General features: G+C 50.2%; 1 protein-coding gene across 1 annotated transcript in view; it reads left to right on the plus strand.

Moving 5' to 3' along the window:
• Positions 1-3,834, plus strand: part of LRFN2 (leucine rich repeat and fibronectin type III domain containing 2) — a 186,079-nt gene extending 182,245 nt beyond the window's left edge. The window contains exon 3 of the mRNA XM_036315964.1: positions 521-3,834. Within this exon, the coding sequence (XP_036171857.1) occupies positions 521-1,505 (985 nt within the window). The 3' untranslated portion in view covers positions 1,506-3,834. The remainder of the gene's footprint in view (positions 1-520) is intronic.
• Positions 3,835-21,109: the final 17,275 nt, after the last annotated feature.

The following is a 21,109-nucleotide window of genomic DNA, read 5'->3' on the forward strand; positions in this document are numbered from 1 at the left end:
CTGCTTCTCAGGCCTTTAACCTCTGCCTCTGTGTCTCCCTCTGCCCTCCCTGTGCTTCCTCCCTCATCTCTGCTGGCTCTCTCCTTTCTTCTCTGTGCCTCCATCTCTGAACTCCTTCCCTGCCTCTGCTTTCCACTCCCCTGCCTTTACTCCCACCTCTGCGGGTGGTTCCCACGTTGACCGCTGATGTCTGTGGACATCTCCCTCCGGCACGCCTACCCTTGACTCCCTCACTTCCCTCTTCACTCGGCCTGTCTTTCCCTGGTTCTTACCTGGGGCCTTCTCCTCGCATCTGACTCCTGCACTATGCCCTATGCTCCCCTCCCCTGCCTGCCCCACCTCTCCCTTCCCTGTCTCGTCACCTGTCCGTCTCCTGCGCTGCCTCATACTGTGTCCCTGTGTCTCTCTCGCCCCCACTTCTCCATCTGTCCTATGTCAACCCCCCTCTGTTTCTGCCTCTGACCCCCACCACTCTGCTGTCCCTGCCACCGCTGCCCTCTGTGCCCCCCACCCACCCCAGGATGATCCCAGCTTCCAACAAGGCCTTCGTGGTCAACAACCTGGTGTCCGGGACCGGCTACGACCTGTGCGTGCTGGCCATGTGGGACGACACGGCCACGACGCTCACGGCCACCAACATCGTGGGCTGCGCCCAGTTCTTCACCAAGGCCGACTACCCGCAGTGCCAGTCCATGCACAGCCAGATCCTGGGCGGCACCATGATCCTGGTCATCGGCGGCATCATCGTCGCCACACTGCTGGTCTTCATCATCATCCTCCTGGTGCGCTACAAGGTCTGCAACCACGACGCCCCCGGCAAGATGGTGGCCGCCACGGTCAGCAACGTGCACTCACAGACCAATGGGGCGCAGCTGCCCGCTGTGGGGGGTGTGCCCAGCGGGGCCCCCGCCCCGGCCCCAGGGCCGCCCAAGGTGGTGGTGCGCAATGAGCTGCTGGATTTCAGTCCCAGCCTGGCCCGGGCCAGTGACTCCTCTTCCTCCAGCTCCCTGGGCAGCGGGGAGGCCGGGGCGCTGGGGCGGGGGCCCTGGAGGCTCCCGCCCCCTGCCCCGCGCCCCAAGCCCAACCTTGACCGCCTGATGGGGGCCTTCGCCTCCCTGGACCTCAAGAGTCAGAGAAGGGAGGAGCTGCTGGACTCCAGGACTCCTGGCGGGAGAGGGTCTGAGACACCGGCCAGGGGCCACCACTCGGACCGAGAGCCGCTGCTGGGACCACCTGCGGCCCGGGCCAGGAGCCTGCTCCCCCTGCCCCTGGAGGGCAAGGCCAAACGCAGCCATTCCTTCGACATGGGTGACTTCGCAGCTGCAGCGGTGGCAGCAGGAGGGGGCGCCCCGGGTGGCTACAGCCCCCCTCGGAGGGTCTCGAACATCTGGACGAAGCGCAGCCTCTCCGTCAATGGCATGCTCTTGCCCTTTGAGGAGAGTGACCTTGTGGGGGCCCGGGGCACGTTTGGCAGCTCCGAGTGGGTGATGGAGAGCACGGTGTAGGCTCGGGGTGTCCTCCTCCTGCAGGTGGAAGGGGAATCTTTACTGGCAAGTCTTTGTGGGGTTTCCATGGTGATGTTTACATCCAGGGACAGTTGAGTCTCACTGTCAACTCCCCCAGCACCTCCCAGGCCTGCCCCCCACCCCCTGCCCAGCAGGGTGTGCTCAGGGAAAGCGACTTGACCACCAAGTGTCAGATGAGCCCTGAGGGTTTGGAAAGGCCGACACTCGCCTCTCCAGTCACAAATGCAGCGGATAAGCAAGCGCGTTGGATGCTTCCGGTTCTGGTGTTGTTTTTATTGGTTAATTTATTTTCTCCCACTTCCCAAGCACCCCCTCTTCACTCACACAGATAACGGGGAGTTTGCTCTCCATCTGAGAGTCAGTGCCGGGGCCCTGTGTTGGCCGTCACTGCCAATGGAGAGAAGAGGCGGATGGTGGTTCCACGTGTGTTTGGGGGAGACCCCTTATTATTCACAGCCGTCCCCACAGTTGGAGGGTTGAGTGACCCCCATAACTGACCCAGCTTCTCTTGCTCTCACACATGACTGTCCACATCCATCACATCAGCTTAAACCCCAGGTGGCTTCCAAGACTCCCCATGTCCAGGAGAGGGGCCGGGGTTCTGAGGCTCCGGGCCTGAGGGATATAAGCTCTTGGAGTTCCTTTGGGATTTGTGCCTCTTTGGGTGGGAGCTGGGACAGGAAGTCCCCATGAGCATGTGGTGGGCCAAGAGGACTTCGTAAGGAAGGCAGGGTGGGTTGCCATAAGGAGCTGGACTTTGAGTCCAACGCTCTGAGGCAGGGTCCCAGAGCCACCATCGAGTCAACCAGCTGAAAACACTGGGGGCTGGGGGTCCTTTCCTCTCTTTGGACTTCAGTCCCTAAATCACAAAATACTGGGTTGCACCGGGCCATTCCAGTTCCAAGGACTCATGAGCTCCCATGGCTTTAAATGTGAGGTCTCCAGCTCGGCGCCCCAGGGCGCACAGGCTGGTGGAGCAGCCCCTCCCCCTCCTGCTGCGCATGGGGGACCCTAGAGGCTTTGCAGGGAGAGCCGAGCCTTTCCAGTGTCGTGGTTTTGAAGCTGGAAAAGGTGCTTGCAATTATCCCCATAACCCTTTCTCCCCGCCCCCCGAGCAGAAGGGACTTGCCCAAGGTCACACTGTGAGCTAGTGACCACGCCAGCACAGAGGCCAAGGCAGCCTTCCCCGGGGGGATGGGGCGTCTGTTCCCAGGTCTGCACCCTGACCAGGGCATGTCTGTGAATAGAGTCTGTCCTCTGTTTGTTCCTGAAGGAGCTGGCTCAGGGTGGGGTGTGGGGGGCCTTCCCTCGATGCCATCTCTGAGCAGGGCCCGTGTGTGGAAATGACACGATGGTGATGGGAGGGGCACATGGGCTCCCTCCACGTGGGACCAACCCCACCCTCCCACAGAGACGTGGCCGGGGAGACACCGCCCTCGGAGCCTCGGAAGGACTTGCCTCATCTCTCTCTCCCGGCCTCCGTTCCAGGCCTCTCCGCATTGCCAACGCACTACCTCTCACTGGTCTCCCCAACTCATTCTCCCCCTCCCATGCCTCCACCATTGCTCTCTTGTCCTTCTCCCTCCTTCTTCTACTTGCCAACCACACAGCATACAGAGCATACAGGTGAGTCTGTCTGGGGCTGGAAAGTCCTGATGGGCCCAGGCCTGGAGCTGAGCTGTGGCCCCCACCCCAGCCCAGAGCACACAGGAGGGTGGGGACTGTCTATGCAGGATTGCCTTCTGGCTCCAGCCCAGGAGCCTCCGAACCCCATGCCTTCACCCTTCCTTCCCACTCCCTCCCTTTCCCCTCGCCTCACCTTCCCGCTACCTCCTGTTTTCACTCTTCCTGTGACTCTCTGCCCTCCCCAGTCCCTTTCCGGTCCTGACAAGGTCATTCACGACGAGGCCAGTCTCTTCCTGAGACCATACGTTAGTTTCCCAGGCCAGTCCCTGTGCCAGAGCACAGGCCATCCCCCGTCATGGAGGCACCCACAGAGGGGACCTGAAACATCCCCCACCTCCCTCCTCCCCGACCCGTTTCCTCCTCTCTCTCTTCTCTGCACCTTTCTCACTCAGCCTTTCAAAATGTAGCCATTGAAGAAGTGACCCCAAACACCACCTTTCTTTCTGCCTTTGGGTTCAGACACCCGAGGGGAAGCGGTGGACACGGGGAGGGGGAACCAGGCGTCTGTTCCCGTCAGTGGCTCCGAGCTCTGTCGTGACATGATATGTACTTGCGTGTGTCTGTCATGTTTCTGACTTGGGTTAGGAAAGCATCATTCCTGTGGTCAGAATATAAATGCCAATCTTCTCCTTTGCTAAAAAAAAAAAAAAAAAAGTACAGTAAAATGTACAGTTTTAAAAACAACCAATCAACCACGCTTCTTGGGGGAGAGAAAAAGAGCAATCTCGTGTCTGTGAGTGTCTGCTGTCCATTTCTCGGGAAACGCTGCCGTCTTCTAACGGGCTTCGCAGTGGCATTTGCCCGCACACCTGTGCTTGTCACTGCCGGGTGGGCGCCTGCTCCCTGTCAAGTTCACGTATAAGACGGAAACCTGAAAAAGAGAGAACGAGGCCGTCCTCCGGAGTACAGAGCAGTAGAGGGGTGTGGAGTGAAGCTCCGGGTTAAAATAGACTAGCGCATCCCCAGCTGCCCTGCCTGTCCCACCTGGTAAGGGGATTCTCACACACCACCTGCCTCTTCTTTCCTGGGCCGTGGCCACCACCACACTGAGCCACTAGGGGCGCACGTGTGCCTTCCACCCATTTTGGTTGAGCTGGAGGGCACTTTCTCACAAAGGGTCTTTTACTGGGGAATCAGTACAGCAGCCCAAAGCACAAACCCAAAGTGCAGACACAAATGAGCTTCTAGAACACAGCTTCCCAGCCCTGCTTTCATCTAACGTCTACATCAGCACTGAACAATAGGCATGACGTGGGAGCCACAGTGGCCTCTGACATTGTCCAGTGGCCACATTAAAGCAAGTTTAAGAAACAGGTGAAATTAATTTTAATTATATATGTTATCTAACTGGATCTATCCAAAATATTATCATTTCAACATGTAATCACTACAAAGTTATTTTTTTAAATATATTTTATTGATTTTTTACAGAGAGGAAGGGAGAGGGATAGAGAGTTAGAAACATCGATGAGAGAGAAACATCGATCAGCTGCCTCCTGCACACTCCCCACTGGGTATGTGCCCGCAACCAAGGTACATGCCCTTGACCGGAATCGAACCTGGGACCCTTGAGTCCACAGGCCGACGCTCTATCCACTGAGCCAAACCGGTTAGGACACTACAAAGTTATTAATAAGACGTTTAACTTTTGTGGCACAAAGTTTTGTATGTTTTGCACTCATGCCACGTCTCAGTTCAGACCAGCCACTTTTGAAGGCATGTGTGGCTCAGACCGGCCCCATTGGACAGCACAGCTCTAGACATACAATGATGGACGCAGAAGCCCAGCTTCTGGGAAGAAACTATTGTTGGTGAGCACCTGCATTTTCAGGAACCGTGCTGGGGTTTCACACGCATTCCTCACTGAGTCCTCACTTCAGCCTCTCTACCGAATTGTTATGCCCATTTTACAAATGAAAGGATTTAGGCTCAGAGGGGTTAAGTCACTTGCCCAAGGTCACACAGTAAGTCTGGCTACGAAGTCTTAGATCGGTCCACAATATCAATGCTGCCTCTGGTAGCCTTCCTTCCTCCCTTCAACCAGTTACAGATGGCAAGTCACACTGGTTGAAGTCTGCAAATGTATAGCCCCACCTAGAAGCCCTTGGTTTGACCTCCAGGTCTGGTAAGATTCTCAGTGTTGACTCCCGCAGAGCTTCAGTGGTTCCTTGTGGCCTCACTGGCCGCTCTGGCCCTTCTTGGCTGGTAGCACATTCCCTCCTTGGCCAGGATGCTCCCTGCAGGCTTCAGACAGCCCTGCCCAGACCACTCTGCTGGCCATCCCTTCTCCTTACCTGAGGACTTGTTTAATGCTTTCTACTTCCAGCCTCGTCTGTTCCCTCTGCCCCGATACCCTGTAACTTCATCCCCTTAAGATAGAAAGCCTCAGCCCTGGCCAGTGTTTCTCAGTGGGTGGAGAATCAGCTCATGCACTGAAGAGTCATGGGTTCGAATCCTGTGCAAGGACACAAACCTGGGTTGCAGGTTCAATCTCTAGGCCCTGGTCGGAGCATGTGTGGGAGGCAGCCAATCTCTCTCTTCTTTCTCCCTCCCTACCTTCCACTCTCTCTAAAAATCAATGGAGAAAGTATCTCCAGGTGAGGATTAACAAAGAAACAAAATGATAGGAAGCTTCATACCAGCTTGCTGCCATGACCAGACCCATCTCCCACCTCTTCCGGCTCCAAAATCCTTGTCCCCGTCAGGAAAGGTGTTTTCCCACCCAGCCCCTCTTCGCTGATGGAGAGAAGCCGTCCACCTCTGATCTTTTGCAGGAGCAGGCAGCGCACACACTCAGAGTCTGCTTGAATCGTTCACTCCCCGGTTTCCCAGTTCTTAATAATGACACGGCCTTCAGGCTCTCCTCACAGGAGATGTTTTTTCACTTTCCTATCATGATAGTGTCGATATTCCCAAAGAACTAAAACACACGCATCTGTTTTTGTTTTTGTTTTTTTGAGGGACCTAATTTCCAGCCACGTAAGAGGAAGGTCGCTGTCTCAGAAGCAGTCCTTTCAAAATGAGTAGTGACTTTCTCCCGGAGTCTGTGGCATTGATGTTTGCGGGTGCGGAGTACAGCCCGGCACTTCGGAGCCTTCTATTCTCTGTTCTCAGCGTGTCGCAGCGAAGGTCTCGGGGCTTCGCGAGCTGGGGGCACTGCCTCTGTGCTTGCAGCCACTGGGATCTCTGCAAACCGCTGCTGGGAGGACAGACATGCTATTCAGGAGAACAGGCAGCAGTCAGGACCTGAGCACCGTTCTCATGACACACCTGGGTCCCCAGCCATTCCCTGACACGCTGCTGGCAGCCAGGAAGATCTGTTGTGACAAGAAGGCTGCTCCCAGGCAAATACCTGAGGTTCCTACCTTGGTGTTACAATAGGAGCCGACCCGTCCAGATTGCTCTCCCAGTGTCTAGAAGGAACACTGCCTCCTTCACAGTGTAAATATCTGTGCTTTCGGTCTTTAAACCAAAGACCTTAGTTTCTGAGCCCCATGACCTCATTTAAGGTTCCCCAGCTCCCAGCCAGCCCATGTTTGCAACAAGGCTCATTGGTTTCCCTTTACTGCAGCCTCTAGCGGAGGGAAACAGACAAGCTTCCCACAGACCAAGGCGAAGCTGGCCCTGCCCCCTGACTGCCCTGTGTCCTGTGGTCCTTTCAGCCTCTTCCCACAGGCACAGTGACCGTGCCCATGTCTTCATCTCAGACAGTGTTCGGCACCTTTCTTCTGCTCACCAGCTCTGGGGAAACGGGCCTGGATGGCAAGCTCTTGGTTGCTGATTTTCCTTGTTGAGATAACTGAGTATCTGGTCCCTTTAGCGAACAGTCGAATGGCTCCTGATAGCATTCTCCTCCACCATCTTGTGCTGGAGTTTCTCTGGGGCTGGAGCCAGAAAGGCCTCGTTCTCTAGTTCCTTTCTGAGATGTCAGTGTATCCTGCAGTTACCGGCTTGGTTCCTATGGATGAGGGGGTGAAGCTGGAATTTTACCCATCTCCACGGGATCCCCACACCCATCTGGCCAGCACCCAGTCGGCACACTGTCCAGCCTCTCTGTCCAGCTGCCTGTCTGGTGAGGTGATGATGGCCGCCCCCTTCTTTTGCCATCTCCTCTGTAACATGTGCTTGTTGGTGCTCCTGGCACACCCAGCAACGACTCTACCATCTATATACTTCGCAAGGGTGAGTTTTCTTTCCCTGGACTCCCTTATGTCATATCCATGATGTCACCCAAGCTGTGGTTACCTGCTGTGACCTTCCTGATACTGTTCCCACCCTCTCATGAAGAAAATCTCAGAGCCCCGCCTCTGTCCCCTCCATCACTGACCTGGCATATCCTGGTCACTGCAGGTATCTTGCTCACCATTTGAGTAGGAATATGACCAAGAAGAAGAGAATTAAGTTCTCAGTTACACCAAATACTCCTCAATGCTCCCCTCCTGGTTCCCTGTCACACTCTCTCCACCTTTCCTTGGGATGTCTCAGGATACAATTTTGTTGTCCACGAAGGATGAGCTAGTTGGCTTCCTACCCAGACTCATTGCAGGAAAGTCCTTTCCCTTCATTAGGTTGACAAAGGATTGGCTTTTTTCAAGTGGATGTTGAACTGCAACATGAATTTGATACTAATAACAGCTGACTTTCATTGAGAGTTTCCTGTGTTCCATGCACTGTTCCCAGAACTTTATATAGATCACCTCAATTTAGCATCAAAACAACACCATGAAGCAGGCATTATCCCATTGCCATTGGCCAAGCGAAGGGAGAGAGGGGTTATCAAAGTTGCCCAAGTCTCCACAAGTGACCGGCAGAGGTGGGTAAACAGTTAATAACTGCATTGGCCTGGGGTTGCCTGCAGAGCTGCGGGGTGGTGAGAAACGCAGTTTTCTGGGTTTCATGTGGAAAGCCTAATCCTGCTGTGTGAACCTTGACTTTGAGGAGACTGAGCCCCGCAGAGAAAGTGAGAGAGGAGAGGAGTCAGTGCTGCGTGTGGTCAACGTGCAGTTGCCGACCAGTTATGTCCCCACTCGGTGCCTGATTTCGAGAGAAATCCAAATAAAAATGACGGACACTGGGCACGCCCTTGGCTACACATGCTCCCCTGCAGGGCAGCAACGTAAACTGGCGTCTTGATCTCTGGTTTTACACAGATGGGTCTGTGCTCACTCATTTCAAGATAATATGTAGCTTTGGGGAACCTACTATGTCAGAGAAGATGGCTGGGGGTTGGCCAGGGACACAAGCCCAAGGAGGCACCTCTGGCTGGAAGAATTCACTAGATTTTAAGTTCCAAAGGGACCAGGTATTAGGAAATGACTGGCTTTGGGTCAAATTGGGGCCCAGCCAGGGACTGAAGTCCCCAGCTGGGGACTGCACTGGACGAGAGGTGGGAGGAGGCCAGCTGGGAGCTGTGGGGAGGGGTGGGAGGTGGGATAGAGCACAAATCAGGCCCAGAGGGGCAGCTGCAGAGAACAAGGGTCCTGAGTCACTCAGGCAGGTGCAGCCATTCCTGGGGGGAGGCGCCTTTCCTTACAAAGAGCTGGATTCATAGCCTGTTTCTTGGCCTCAGTTTCCTGCCCAGTGAAGTATCGATGGTAAGTATTGACTTTGGTAAGTACGCCATGCAGTTCCATAGCTCACACATCGAATTGAAAAAGGCAGAGTGATAATAGCCATTATTATGAATGCTATGCATCATTGAAAACATTATTATAAATTATAGTGGATTAGTGATAATCTTCCGGAGCTCAGGCTCAGCGAATCTCAGGACTGGCACAGCTCTCAGAGGTCATCCGATCCAGCCTCCCCTGATGGGTATTAGAATCCCCTGTTCAATATCCATGGACTGTGATTAATATTATTACAAGCAAGCGTGCATGATGGATTTCAGCATTCTCCCCGGGTGTGGAGTGGCTCCCTGTGCTCCAATCAGAAAAGGGCCTGATGGCTACGGCTCCACACTCCTGTTGGCTCTTGCGGACCCAGCATTCCTGCCTCCCGAGTAACCAGAGCCCAGACAGCAGGCAGCTCCCACAGATCCTGTGGCCAAAATAGTGGTGGGACTCTAGGTGCAGAGCCAGGGCCCTGGCTGGGGGAGTCTCAGGGCAGGAGGCGGGGACGGGGGGTGCTTTTCCCTTGGCAAATCAGCCCTGGTGTCCATGACACTGAGAGAAGGAAGGGCAGGAAAGGAGCAGAAAGCACATGCAGCCCTGGAGCCCCTGGTGCTCCTTTATGTTCTGAGACCCACAGGCCCAGCAGCAGCTGAAAGGACCCGGAACAGTCCAACCTCACCCGTGGGCTCTTACTCATCTGGTCCCCAGTCCCTGCTCACCCTTCACCCTTATTCCAGGTCCTGGCCCAACAGCCAAAACCTAGCAACCAAGACTCTGGAATGACACACATGCTGCCTCCAGAAGCCTCCCACGGCTTTCCCTCATTCCTTTGGGTTCACAGACATTCTCCCTCCTAGGATGTAAATGCTCTGGTGCCAGGTGAATCACCTGGTGAGAAGCTGGCTCTACTCAGAAGGCTGAGAGTAGGCCGAGGGTCCCAACTAGAGCTAGGACGTGAGCACTTCGCAAGGGGTGGTAGGATGACCCAGGGCAGGCCACTGACCAGCCCTCTCCACCTCTCCTAACATCCAGGTTCCCTCTGGCACAAACACTATCCACCTGCTTGAGGTGATTAAAATTGGCCCCCAGTTTGGGCTTTACTTCTGTCTTTGTTTTCCTCTTTTTATTGATTTCAGAGAGAGGAAAGGAGAAGGGGAAAGAGATAGAAACATCAATGATGAGAATCATTGATAGCCTGCCTCCTGCACATCCCCTACTGGGGATCAAGCCTGCAACCCAGGCATGTACCCTATCCAGGAATTGAACCTTGACCTTCTGGTTCATGGGTCAATGCTCAGTTACTGAGCCACACCAGTCAGGCTGGTCTTTACTTCAGAATCATCACATTAATCCTGACTGGAATGAAGAAATGTCAGAGAAGTATTTCACCATAGATGGGGGTCAGAGGGGGTTGGCTGGAGGGTGCATGGCTGGGCAGGCCCCTTGGGTAGAGCTGATACTTCCCAGTTGCTTCAGAGAGAGCTGTGAGGTAGGACGTGTTGTCAGGGACAGTGCACCCACACACCTGAAGAGCTTGGCTTCCACGTTGAAGGTAAATGGAACCGAATGTGAGTCACCCCAGGGCCTTGGAGGAGGTCGGGAAAACCTCACCAGCAATCAAGAGGCCCAACTCTCCCTCGATCTTTACACTTTTAAGAGATTTTATACGATTCCACCTTTGAGGAATCCTGCAAACAGCTTTATGTTGGTTCAGCCTTCGCCCATTGGGGAAGCAGAGGCTGGAATTTTCTTGGGACTTTTCCTTAAGCCGTAGGGCTTTCCATCCTCCCTGAGGTTTATGGAAAATAGGGCCTGTGCCAGGCGTAAGAAAATCAGATACTCTCACCTGAGCCCCCCTGTCTTTAGTTCCAAGTAGAAAATAAGATGGATGGGGCTTAAGCAAGTATCGAATTCCAGAGTGGTCAACTGAGGCTCCTTCCCTGCATCAGCCTTGTCTGCAGAATGGTGAGGAGGAACCCTAGCAGGAGACCTTTGTGACAGGCAAGGTCAGCAGCTGAGCTAGAGCGACTATACACATCTCACTGGTCCAAGTACATTCTTTCACGTGGACTTAGCATTCCTCCCATTCTGTACCTAAAATCTCTAATTTATGCATCACTGCTTTCCCAATGTACAGATTTTCCAAACTGAGAATAAAAGGTGTTTGGTCCCCCACCTCCATCCCCTGTCAAATTCTTATAGAGCTTATGGAACAGAATCTTCTGACCACAGAACTGGGGTTCCCTCGCACCCCACCCCAATTCTTAGCCATGACGGTGAGGGCTGGCTGCTGTAGAAGGTAGAAGGCCACAGGTGAGGTTGAGAGGACCGTCAGAGTTGGAAAGAAAACATCCACAGGAGCAGGAGGAAAGGGCTGGGTGAGGTGGATAAAGAATGTAAGACCCTGGGGACCTGAGGGATGGGGCTGAGAAGGGGGCTCTGCCAGGAATCCTCCATGGACATGAGGCTTTGTCAGTCCTCCAGGGCTAGGCCAGCTGGGACCAGGGTCAGACACCATCATCTGCTGTGGGCTAAGCAATGGAAAAGGGGTGGGGGAGTGAGAGGGGTCCAGGCAAGAACAATACGGAGGAGGTGAGGCAGAATCCAAGAAACATAGGATGCAACTGCAGGTCCGGGGTATGGGTCCGGCCCTCCCACCACCCAGGTCTAGAAGAGGAGAAGGGAACAGAGGCCAGGGCAGGGCTCCCCCTGGAGTGTCCTTGCAGGCCCTCTACCCAGTGAAGCCCAGGCAAGTGGGGCTTACCCAGGGGTTGAGGTCCTTTTCAGGATTCAAGTGTTTTTCCAATATGCTTTCAGGCTCGTGTTCCTCCCTGGGGAAAGGTAAATACTCCTGTCCCCAGATAGGAAGAGAGGTGCAGTGAGAAATCATGGCTGTGTCTACACCGGCATTTTAAGGTCTAGTGAGAGAAGGAAGGCCTGGCTTCTCCATGAATATTGGAGGCTCAGGGCATAGACCCACCCATCAAATCCATTTGTCTCTTCCAGGAAAGCCTGGACACTAAATGAATGGAGAGTGATTCAGGGTGATGAGCTCCAGGCATTCCAGATGATTCCAGGGTAGACTAATCTGCTATATCCAGTCTCTTTGGGAAGCAGCTGTTGCACAGAATGGTGGGGTCTTTCAGAGACTTCTGTGGAACCTGGGTTGGCCTTGAACCAGCTAAGGAGAGGATGACAGGACTCTCCCCTGTTGGTTGTGAAGCAGCATCAATAGGAAGGTTCTTTGCAGAACCCTAAGGACTGTCCAAGCAGGGAAGGGGGACTGGTGCTATGTAATGAAGAGTATGGTAAGCATCTCATATACTTTGTTATTCCTCATAATCCTTACCCATCCTTGTGACCTAGAGGTTAGAGCATCCACCGAGAAAACAGGCACAAAGAGGTTAAATAATTTGCAGAAGTTCATATAACACATATGGGGAGAGTTGGGCAACCAATAGCTGGAGTTGTTCCTTAAGTTACCTATGCAGCAGCAAAGGACATAATTTCAGCTAATTTTCTGGAAGAAAGGTGAGCAATCAGAGTTGACTAAACATAAAATTGAAAAATGGGATACATGGGGAAATGTATTGAGCAAACAGTGACCTCTCAGTGCCTGCCCCAGTGCCTCATGGTAAGAAAAGGCTTCCCCTGAGGCCCTCAGACTTTGTCCTGACAAACGGGGCATCGAATAATTCCAAGGACCCTGTTTGTTTCATTTTAGCCTTCTAGAGTGTGGGGTTGGCGAGAGCAGAGGAGTAAGATAGGCCCAATGAGGCGAGTGAACTGCATGCCCTCTCAGTAAAGGGGGCCGTAGAGTCTTTTTCCTGGTTTCAGTATCACCTGTAAAATGACCAAGGTATCTACCGCTGAAGATCATTGTGTTTGCAAATTTTAGAGCTCTGCTCACCTACACAACCCAGAAGATTTGAGAAATCACCAATCATGATGATCAATGACAACACTGTTATAAAATTATAGGACGTGAATGGTAATTATGTATTGGGCCCAGAGTCTCAGGATTAGAAAGATCAAAGGTCTCCCAATAAGCCCACCTCTGTGCATAAGTATCCTGCCAGGTGGTGCCAGTACGCATGATTCCAAGGAAAAGAGCGCACGAGGAACCCATGCCCTGTGCTCCAATGAGCTCAGCACTGGATGGTTTTGGCTCTAGGACTGTACAGACTCTGCCATTCCTGTTCCTAAAAGACCCAGAGCCGCAACTCCAGGAATATTCTGTGGTCACCATTGGGGTAGAAAACCAGTCAGGGCTCCAGCTGGGGAGTCTTAAGGATGGATGCCTGTTCTCTTGACATCAGCTCTGGTCTTCATGGCACACGGGGGGACAGGCAGGGGCACTGGGAGACCTCTGAGGTCCCAGGAAGTGGGTGTGTTCTGCTCGGATTTTCACCACCAATTGTGAGATCCAGAAAAGCTGCCCACCACTTCCCAGGTGCACGGCACAGGCCAGTGAGGAGACACCAGCACTTGCACAGGCTAATAGGACAACCAGCCCCGCTCACCAGTAACGTGTCCCTTCACCGGCGTTCCAGGGTTACAAAAACAAGGTCAGGAAAATCGTATCTCATAAAGTTCCAGGACCTCAGTACAAACCACTCCCACCTCCTTCCTAACGCCCTGCCATTTGGTGGATACATTTGTGCCTTTAGCTCTTGCCCTATTACAATGTAAATGCTGAGGAACCTCTGCCAGGTGTCTTGTAAACCAACCAGGTTTTAGGTCCCAGATAGGGATGAGCATTATTCAAAAGGGTGTGTGGGAGGACCAGGGGGAGCCCCTATACACGCCCCTGCCACTCTCCCTTCATTCCCATTTCCATGCAGCACAAACACCACCTCGTTTGGGAGGGGAAAGTAAAAGGGCGGCCCACATCTGTATTTCCGAGTCAGCACACCAGTCAAGTTTCAGTAGGCAAGCATGACATGGAGCCTTTATTAAATGTTTCCACTCCACCTCGGAGCGGAGGGGCTGTATTGAGGCCTGGGTGGCTGGCCAGGCCTTTTGAGCCCTCCAGGCTTTCTCCATGGAAGGCCAGCCTCAAGGAGCAAGATTGTGCATAAAAGGGGGAGAATATACCCATACGAGAAGCCAAGTTTCTATATTGATGGTAATTGGGAAAGCTTTTGGGTCAGAGCTGAGTGCTGGGACAAACTAAGGCTAAGGTGATGAAGGGAAGGGACCCATCCTCTTGCCTGACCTGAAAACCCACAGCTCACAGCCTCGTCCTTTCTACTGAGGAATCACGTGAACCTTGACTTTGGGGGAACCATGACCTGTGAGGGCCAGACTTTTCTCCTCTGCTTAGAGCTCAAATCCCCTCCCTGCCAGGGAGTGAACACTACTAGGGTGTCTTGAGAGGAAAAGAGGGTGACAAAAACGCAAACCAGGTCCCAGAGGCCGCCAGCAGACCCCTTTCCAGATAGCCAAAGCCTAGCGGAGCCCAGGAAGGAAAGAGACAGGGCAGCCTCCTCGGGGATGGCCGCAGTTGAGAAAGGCTGGCTTCCCAGTTCCCAAACAGTGGCGGTGGGGACAAAGACAGTGCCCCGAATTCTTTGTAAGGGCTGGACCCATGATCACCAGCAGCCTTCAAACCTGCGAAAGTAAACGAAATGGATACACAGTAAGGCAGCAGCCGGCAAAGTTAAAGCCACAATAAGGAACGTGTCGCAAGACGTTCCCATCATCACGCCCGCCCTCACTCACGCTGTGAACTGGGCATGATTACCTGGTCACTTTCCAGGTGAGAGGACATGCTCCAAAGGGCTCGTGTGTCTCCCACCATTGCCCAGAGCTTAGACACGAGACCTTGGACTTGAGAATGCGATCTCCTAACGCCAGGTCTGGGTTCCATCCACCCACCCTCTGCCAGGCCCAGCAGGAAGGGAGGTGAGAAATGGGGCAGAGAAAGAAGCCATGGAAGAAAATACCTCCACAGCAAGAGGGCGAGTCAGTCCTGGGACAGGCCGGCAGGGGGCGCACTGGTCCTGGTTGTGCTGCAGACTCTCGGGGCGCTCAGGTGACCTCCCGCTTGGGATGGGAGAGTGGACGGACTCCTTCCGTGAAAGAGAAAACACCGAGGCAAAGCGAGAGATGCAGGGGTGAGGACCGAGGCAGTGGAGCAAGGTCACGAGAGGGGCTTTGGGGTGCTCCTGGCAATGGCCCATCTGAGCGGGGAGAACCAAGGTAGGACCGCAGGTTGCAGAGGCTCCTGCCAGCTCCCCCCGCCCCAAGTGAGCCATCGGGGACAAGGGGGAGGGCACCCCAGTTCCCATGGCCATTGGTCAGCTGAGCCTGGGCCTGGGGGGGGGGGGGGCAGCTGGTGCCAGCCAGAGGGTGGCCCGGGGTCCAGGGGGGAGAAGGCAGCTGAGAGGTGCGGCCCAGGCAAAGGGACCGGGTTGGTTGGGGCGCTCCCAGCAGCCCTGCCCACCGCCCGCCCGCAGGACAGGACCCCACACCGCGAGGGGGTGGGCACTGGGCCTGGGCCACAAAGGCAACCAACCTGGGGTGAGGGAGAGGGCGCCCCGGTCTCCACATCCTGGGCCTGGGGGGTTCCTGATTCCTTACAGCAATTCTTATTTCACTGGGGAGCGTCCTCGAAGCTGGGTTACCAACTCAGTCAGCGAGAGCCGGTGGAGTGAGCCACCTGCTGCCGCTGGGCATTAACTGCCACTGCGCCTCGGCCGTTGGCCACGCCCACTCCCAGGCCTCCTCCAATCATAGCCCTTGGGGGCGGGGGAGGGCCCTGGCCTTCCAGAAAGTTCCACAGCCTCGGAATGGTCCTGGACCAACCTCTCCATGGAGGGAAGAGCCACCTTGAGTTCGTGGAGCGCAAGGGCTTCTGGGAAACTGCTGGGTCCTGGGAGGATGGGCATCACCTGGGGAAGGTGGTGAGGGTGTGGGAGGGGAGTCCCAGGCCTGGGGGTCCTGGGAGGGTGGGCATCACCTGGGGAAGGTGGTGAGGGTGTGGGAGGTCAGCCATGGCCTGGCCTTGAGGGCAGAGGCCGGGTGCCGCCTGCTGGGAGTGCCCCTGCTTCGTGTTGACCAGGCCCTTGATCCCAGGACACCTGCGATCCTGAGCCCTCACTTGCACGTACCTCAAAGGCAAGCGCTGTCCAGGAGGCACTCTGCCTAAGGCCTCATAAGCATCAGGGGCCCGGGAGCAATTCAGACTCCCCTGATGCCAACTTCTGACATTTCCCCACCAACCAGGGACCTCTCACTAGAGAAAAATGCTTGCGCAGGCGCAGCCAGCTCCTGGGAGCCCAGACCCCTTAAGGAGGGTTTGCCATTACTTACCTGTTGCAGGGCCTGAGGCCCTGGGTTCCCACGCACCAGAATCCAGCCAATAGGAGGGGGTTGCTGAGCAGATGAGAATGCCCCTGACCAATGAGAGAGGGGAATGCCTTACAGACTAGTTGTTGGAGTCCATGTGTTAATATTTATTGGGCACTTATTTTGAAGGACTTTGTCCTGGAGAGGTTCAAAATGCATCTTCATATTTTAGCATTCGGTATTATATTTTGAAAAGGTGACATAAAATTCACATTACATAAGATTCCTCATTTTAGCCATTTTAACATGTACTATTCAGTAGCTTTTTAGAACATGCACAATGTTGTACAATCATTGTCACTTATTCAAAAACATTTTATCACCCCCAAAAGAAGTCCCATACACCTTAAGCAGTCACTCTCCATTCTTTCCTCTTAGACTCTGGCAACCACTAATCAGCTTTCTGTTTTGATGAATTTGTCTCTTCTGGACATGTCATGTAAATGGATTCAAACAATATATGACCTTTTGTGTTTGGCTTCTTAACATAGTATTTTCAAGGTTTGCCTGTGCTGTAATATGTATTGGTACTTTATTCTTTTAAGGCTAAATAGTAGTCTAATACATAGATATTATATCTATAAAAATGTGTATACATTTTTTGTGTTTGAACATATATTTTTAATTCTCAAATACTTAGGGGCGGAATTTCTGAGTCACATGGTAACTCTATGTTTAACTTTTTGAGAAAATGCCAAAATACTTCCCACACAGTTGATGTACCATTTTACATTTCTACCAGAAATGTATGAGGGTTCTAGTTTCTCCACATTATCATTAATGCTTGTTATTTTGACTTTTTTAAAGTTAAAGCCATTATAGTGGGTGTGGAGTGACATCTCATAGTGGTTTTGATTTGCATTTCTCTTGTTATTTGTGACTTTTCTAAACTAGTCAATCCTTTGTCATGGGTCGTCATCAAAGTTTGTTCTGTTAGATTACTGGTCAGCTAGTGACTCAACAGAAATTTCCTTGAACTCCTAGAACTGAAAGAAAAATATCCCAATCTTTGCAGATGGACTGTGTGTATGTGTGTGGGTTGGGACATGCATTCAACACTCAGCCAGACAGCTGACAACTCTGCCTTAGCCTTCCCTTCTTGCTTGCGCAGAGCCTGATGGTAAGCCAGAGGTAAGCACATTCTCGGGTCTTTTCTGAGCATGTGCCCAGCCTGCGTATGTGCGTGGCCTTCTACTAATAAATTCCCAGAAACACGTGGCAACTTATCAAAATCCTCATTCCCCAAAGCATCTCATACTCCAGCCTTTCCTCCCAGGCTTTTGGGTTGGTCTATTGTTTTCCCCAACCGTTCTTCCTTGCCTCGAATGCATTGGCCTTTAAATGTTTCTGACAAACTCTCCCTAGGTAGCAGCCTCAACCCTGGGAATGTTCTAGGTGAAGTAAGGCAAGCCCTTTGAGACAGTTCTTCAAGGAGCCGCCAGACAGGTCGAAACAAAAGCACAGTTGCTTAAGGACAAGCACTGTTTTGCTTCCACTGGTACCAGATACGCACTGGGAATGCCACCGATTTGTTGTATTGACCATGGCCACTGGGGAGTGGGAGATGGTGTCAGGGCAAGTTAAATTGTCACAAAGCTCGCTTGCTGAGGCTTATCTGGTTTTTCTTGATTAATCATTTACCTGCTTACTGTAAAATTTTGATACTGATATTAGAACTTAAAGGTGCTATGGAATAAAGAAATTGAGATACTTATAGGGTATAAAGACTGTTATGGGGTGGTATAAATACAAATTTTTATTTTGTCTTAGTTGCCAATTTATAGAAAAGTTGCAAGAAGAGTACATGAATTCCTATATATGTTTATTCAGATCTAGTCATGGTTAGCATTTTACTACATTGTCCTCATTTTCATTCTCTCTCTCTCTCTCTCTCCCTTCCTCCCTCCCTCCTTCCCGGAAGTTGCAATAACTTGTGCCTGTTTATGCCTTCATAATAAGGAAATTCTTTTATGGGAGCATGGAGTTACCAATCAGGAAAGTTAATGGCTGTACAATATTATTATCTAATCAACAGTTTATATTCTAATCCCCCCTATTGTTCAAATAATGTTTTGTAGCCCACGATTCAATCCTGCATCATCCTTTTAAAAATATATATGTTTTTATTGATTTTAGAGAGGAAGGGAGAGGGAGAGAGAGAGACAGAAACATCAATGATGAGAGAGAATCATTGATTGACTGTCTCCTGCACGGCCCACACTGGGATTGAGCCCGCAATCCGGGCATATGTCCTGTCTGAGAATTTAACCATGACCTCCTGGTTCATAGGTTGACACTCAACCACTGAGCCTTGCTGCTTGGGCTAACATTGACATCCTTAAAGACTACAGCATAGCTATGTTTTAGGATGTCCATTATTTGGCCTGGTGTTTCCTGTGGATTAGGTCCAGTTAATGCAGTTTGGGCAGAAACACCACGTCAGTGATTTTTGTCCTTGTCAGTGAAGCACGTATGGGGGCCATGATGTTGCTTTGTGTCATGATTGATCACAATAATAACACTGATTTTATTTCATTAAGATGTTTTAAGCCAGATTTGTCCATTATAATGTTACTACTTTTTTCTTTTATAATTAATAATGTTGGGAGATACTTAGAGATGATATAAGTATATTTCCCTCACGTTGAGTCGGTTTTATTCTTTGACTATGTAAAATAGTAACATGATTCCAAATTTAAAAACATGTAAAATGCATAATTTTTTAAAATTTTTCCTAAATGTTAATGGTTATTTCCCCCTTGTTAATTATTACAGATATTTATGTTTTCTTGCTTTTAATCTGAATTAGATTAGCTAATGTTTCATCTATATTGTTAATTTCCAAAAACCAGGGATTTTAATTTATTGTTTAGATTAACTATTTTCTTGTTCACTCTCTCAACTATTTATATACTTCGATTTATTATTTCTTTCCTTGTGCTTTTTTTCTTTTGAGGAAATTCCTTTTTTGGTTATTGTTGTTTTTGAGGTAAACTTTTGATGAAATTATTTTTATCCTTCTATCTTTAGAGATACAGGTGTTTAGGGCCATGAAATTTCCTTGGATCACTGCTTTAAATATAATAGGGTGTTTTGGTTATCCTTTTTATCATTATCCTCTAATTTTTGTTTATATTTTATTATTACCCAAGGTTGTTTAATAAAAGATTGCTTTTAAATTCTAGTTGGAATGGCATTTTTATAATTATTTTTTATGTGAAAATCTTTTCTTATTAGCTCTAGTGAGAAATACTTGACACACAAGAAACTGCACATATTTAAAGTGTACAGTTTGATAAATTCTGACATTTACAAAAACCAGTGAAATCATCACCATCACCACAATCAAGTTAGTGAGTATCAGTTAAACCCAAATTTGTGTCCCCTTCTAATCTTTCTCTCTCACCCTGTATTCTCCTCAAGCAACCATTGCTCTGCTATCACTGCAGGTTAATTTGCATTTCATAGAATTTTATATAAATGAAATAATATAGTATGTATTCTCATTGTCTGGCTTCCTTCATTAGCATATTTATTTTGGGATTCGTCACGGTTTTAGAGTTAATTTCTTTGTATTGTAGAATAGAGTTTCATTGCATGTATGTACAATAATTTGTTTATCTATCAGCTGATTATGAGCATCTGTGTTATTTCTAGCTTCTAGCAAATACAAATAAAGCTGCTAGGAACATCAGTGTACACTTGCATGGATATAGGCTTTCATTCCCTTTGATAAATACCTAGGAGTAAATGACTCAGTCATATGACATGTGAATGTCTTAAGAAACTGCCAAACTACTTTCCAAAGTGATTGGGCTTTTACATTCTCAAAAGCAGTAATAAGTTTCATCTTCTCCACCTTCTGACCCAAACTTGGACATAATCATTACTTTACATTTTAGTCATTCTGAAAGATGTGTATTAGTAAACCACAATTAAAATCTTATTGTGATTTTAACTTGTTTTCCCTAATGACTATTGGTATTTAGTGTCTTTTTATGTGCTTACTAGAGGCTCGGTGCACGAATTCATGCACAGGTGGGGTACCTTGGCCTGGCCGTCATTTGGGGCTGATCGGGGCATCTCACCCAGTCCCGATAGGGGCCAGCTGGCTCTGGGGAGGGACTGCGGGAGGTTGGCTGTGGGAGCACACTGACCACTAGGAGCAGCTCCTGCATCGAGCGTCTACCCCCTGGTGGTCAGTGCACGTCATAGCTACCAGCTGGTTGTCCAGTCTCCCATCATCTGATCGTAATGGTGGCTTAGGCTTCTATATATATAGATTTGCCATCCATATGTCTTCTTTGATGAAGTGTCTGGTAAATCTGTTATTTTTTCTATAAATTTATATGGTTTATTTTATCAAATTTTTAGAGTTTTTTTATATTCTGGATATAAATCCTTTGTCAGAACTGTAATTTACAAATATTTTATCCCATAGCTTATCATTTTATTCCCTTAAGAGTATGAAGAAGAACAGAAGTTTTTAATTTTGATGAAGTCCAATTTATCAATTCATTCTTTTATGATTTTGGTATTACATCTGAAAATTTTTTGCCTAAGTCAAGGATGCAACTGCTTTCTTTAGAAATTTATGCTTTAAGATTTTACATTTAGTTGTGCAATCTATTTTAAGTCAATTTTTATATTTGGTGCAAGGTATAGGTGGAAAATTATTATTGCTTTGCATTTGGATATCCAGTTGTTTCAGGACTGTTTGTTGAAAAGGCTATCCTTTCTTCACTGAATTGTCATTGCACCTTTCAAAACTGTCCATGTATATGTAGGCCTACTTCTAGACTATTCTGTTCCATTGATTGATTTGCCTATGTTTATGTCAGTCCTGCACTGTATTGATTACTGTAACTTTACAATAAGGCTTGAAGCCAACTAGCATTAATCATCACATTTTGTTCTTCTTTTTCAAAGTTG

The sequence above is a fragment of the Myotis myotis genome, unplaced genomic scaffold (assembly GCF_014108235.1).
Source record: "Myotis myotis isolate mMyoMyo1 unplaced genomic scaffold, mMyoMyo1.p scaffold_m19_p_7, whole genome shotgun sequence".
Classification (NCBI taxonomy): Eukaryota; Metazoa; Chordata; class Mammalia; order Chiroptera; family Vespertilionidae; genus Myotis; species Myotis myotis.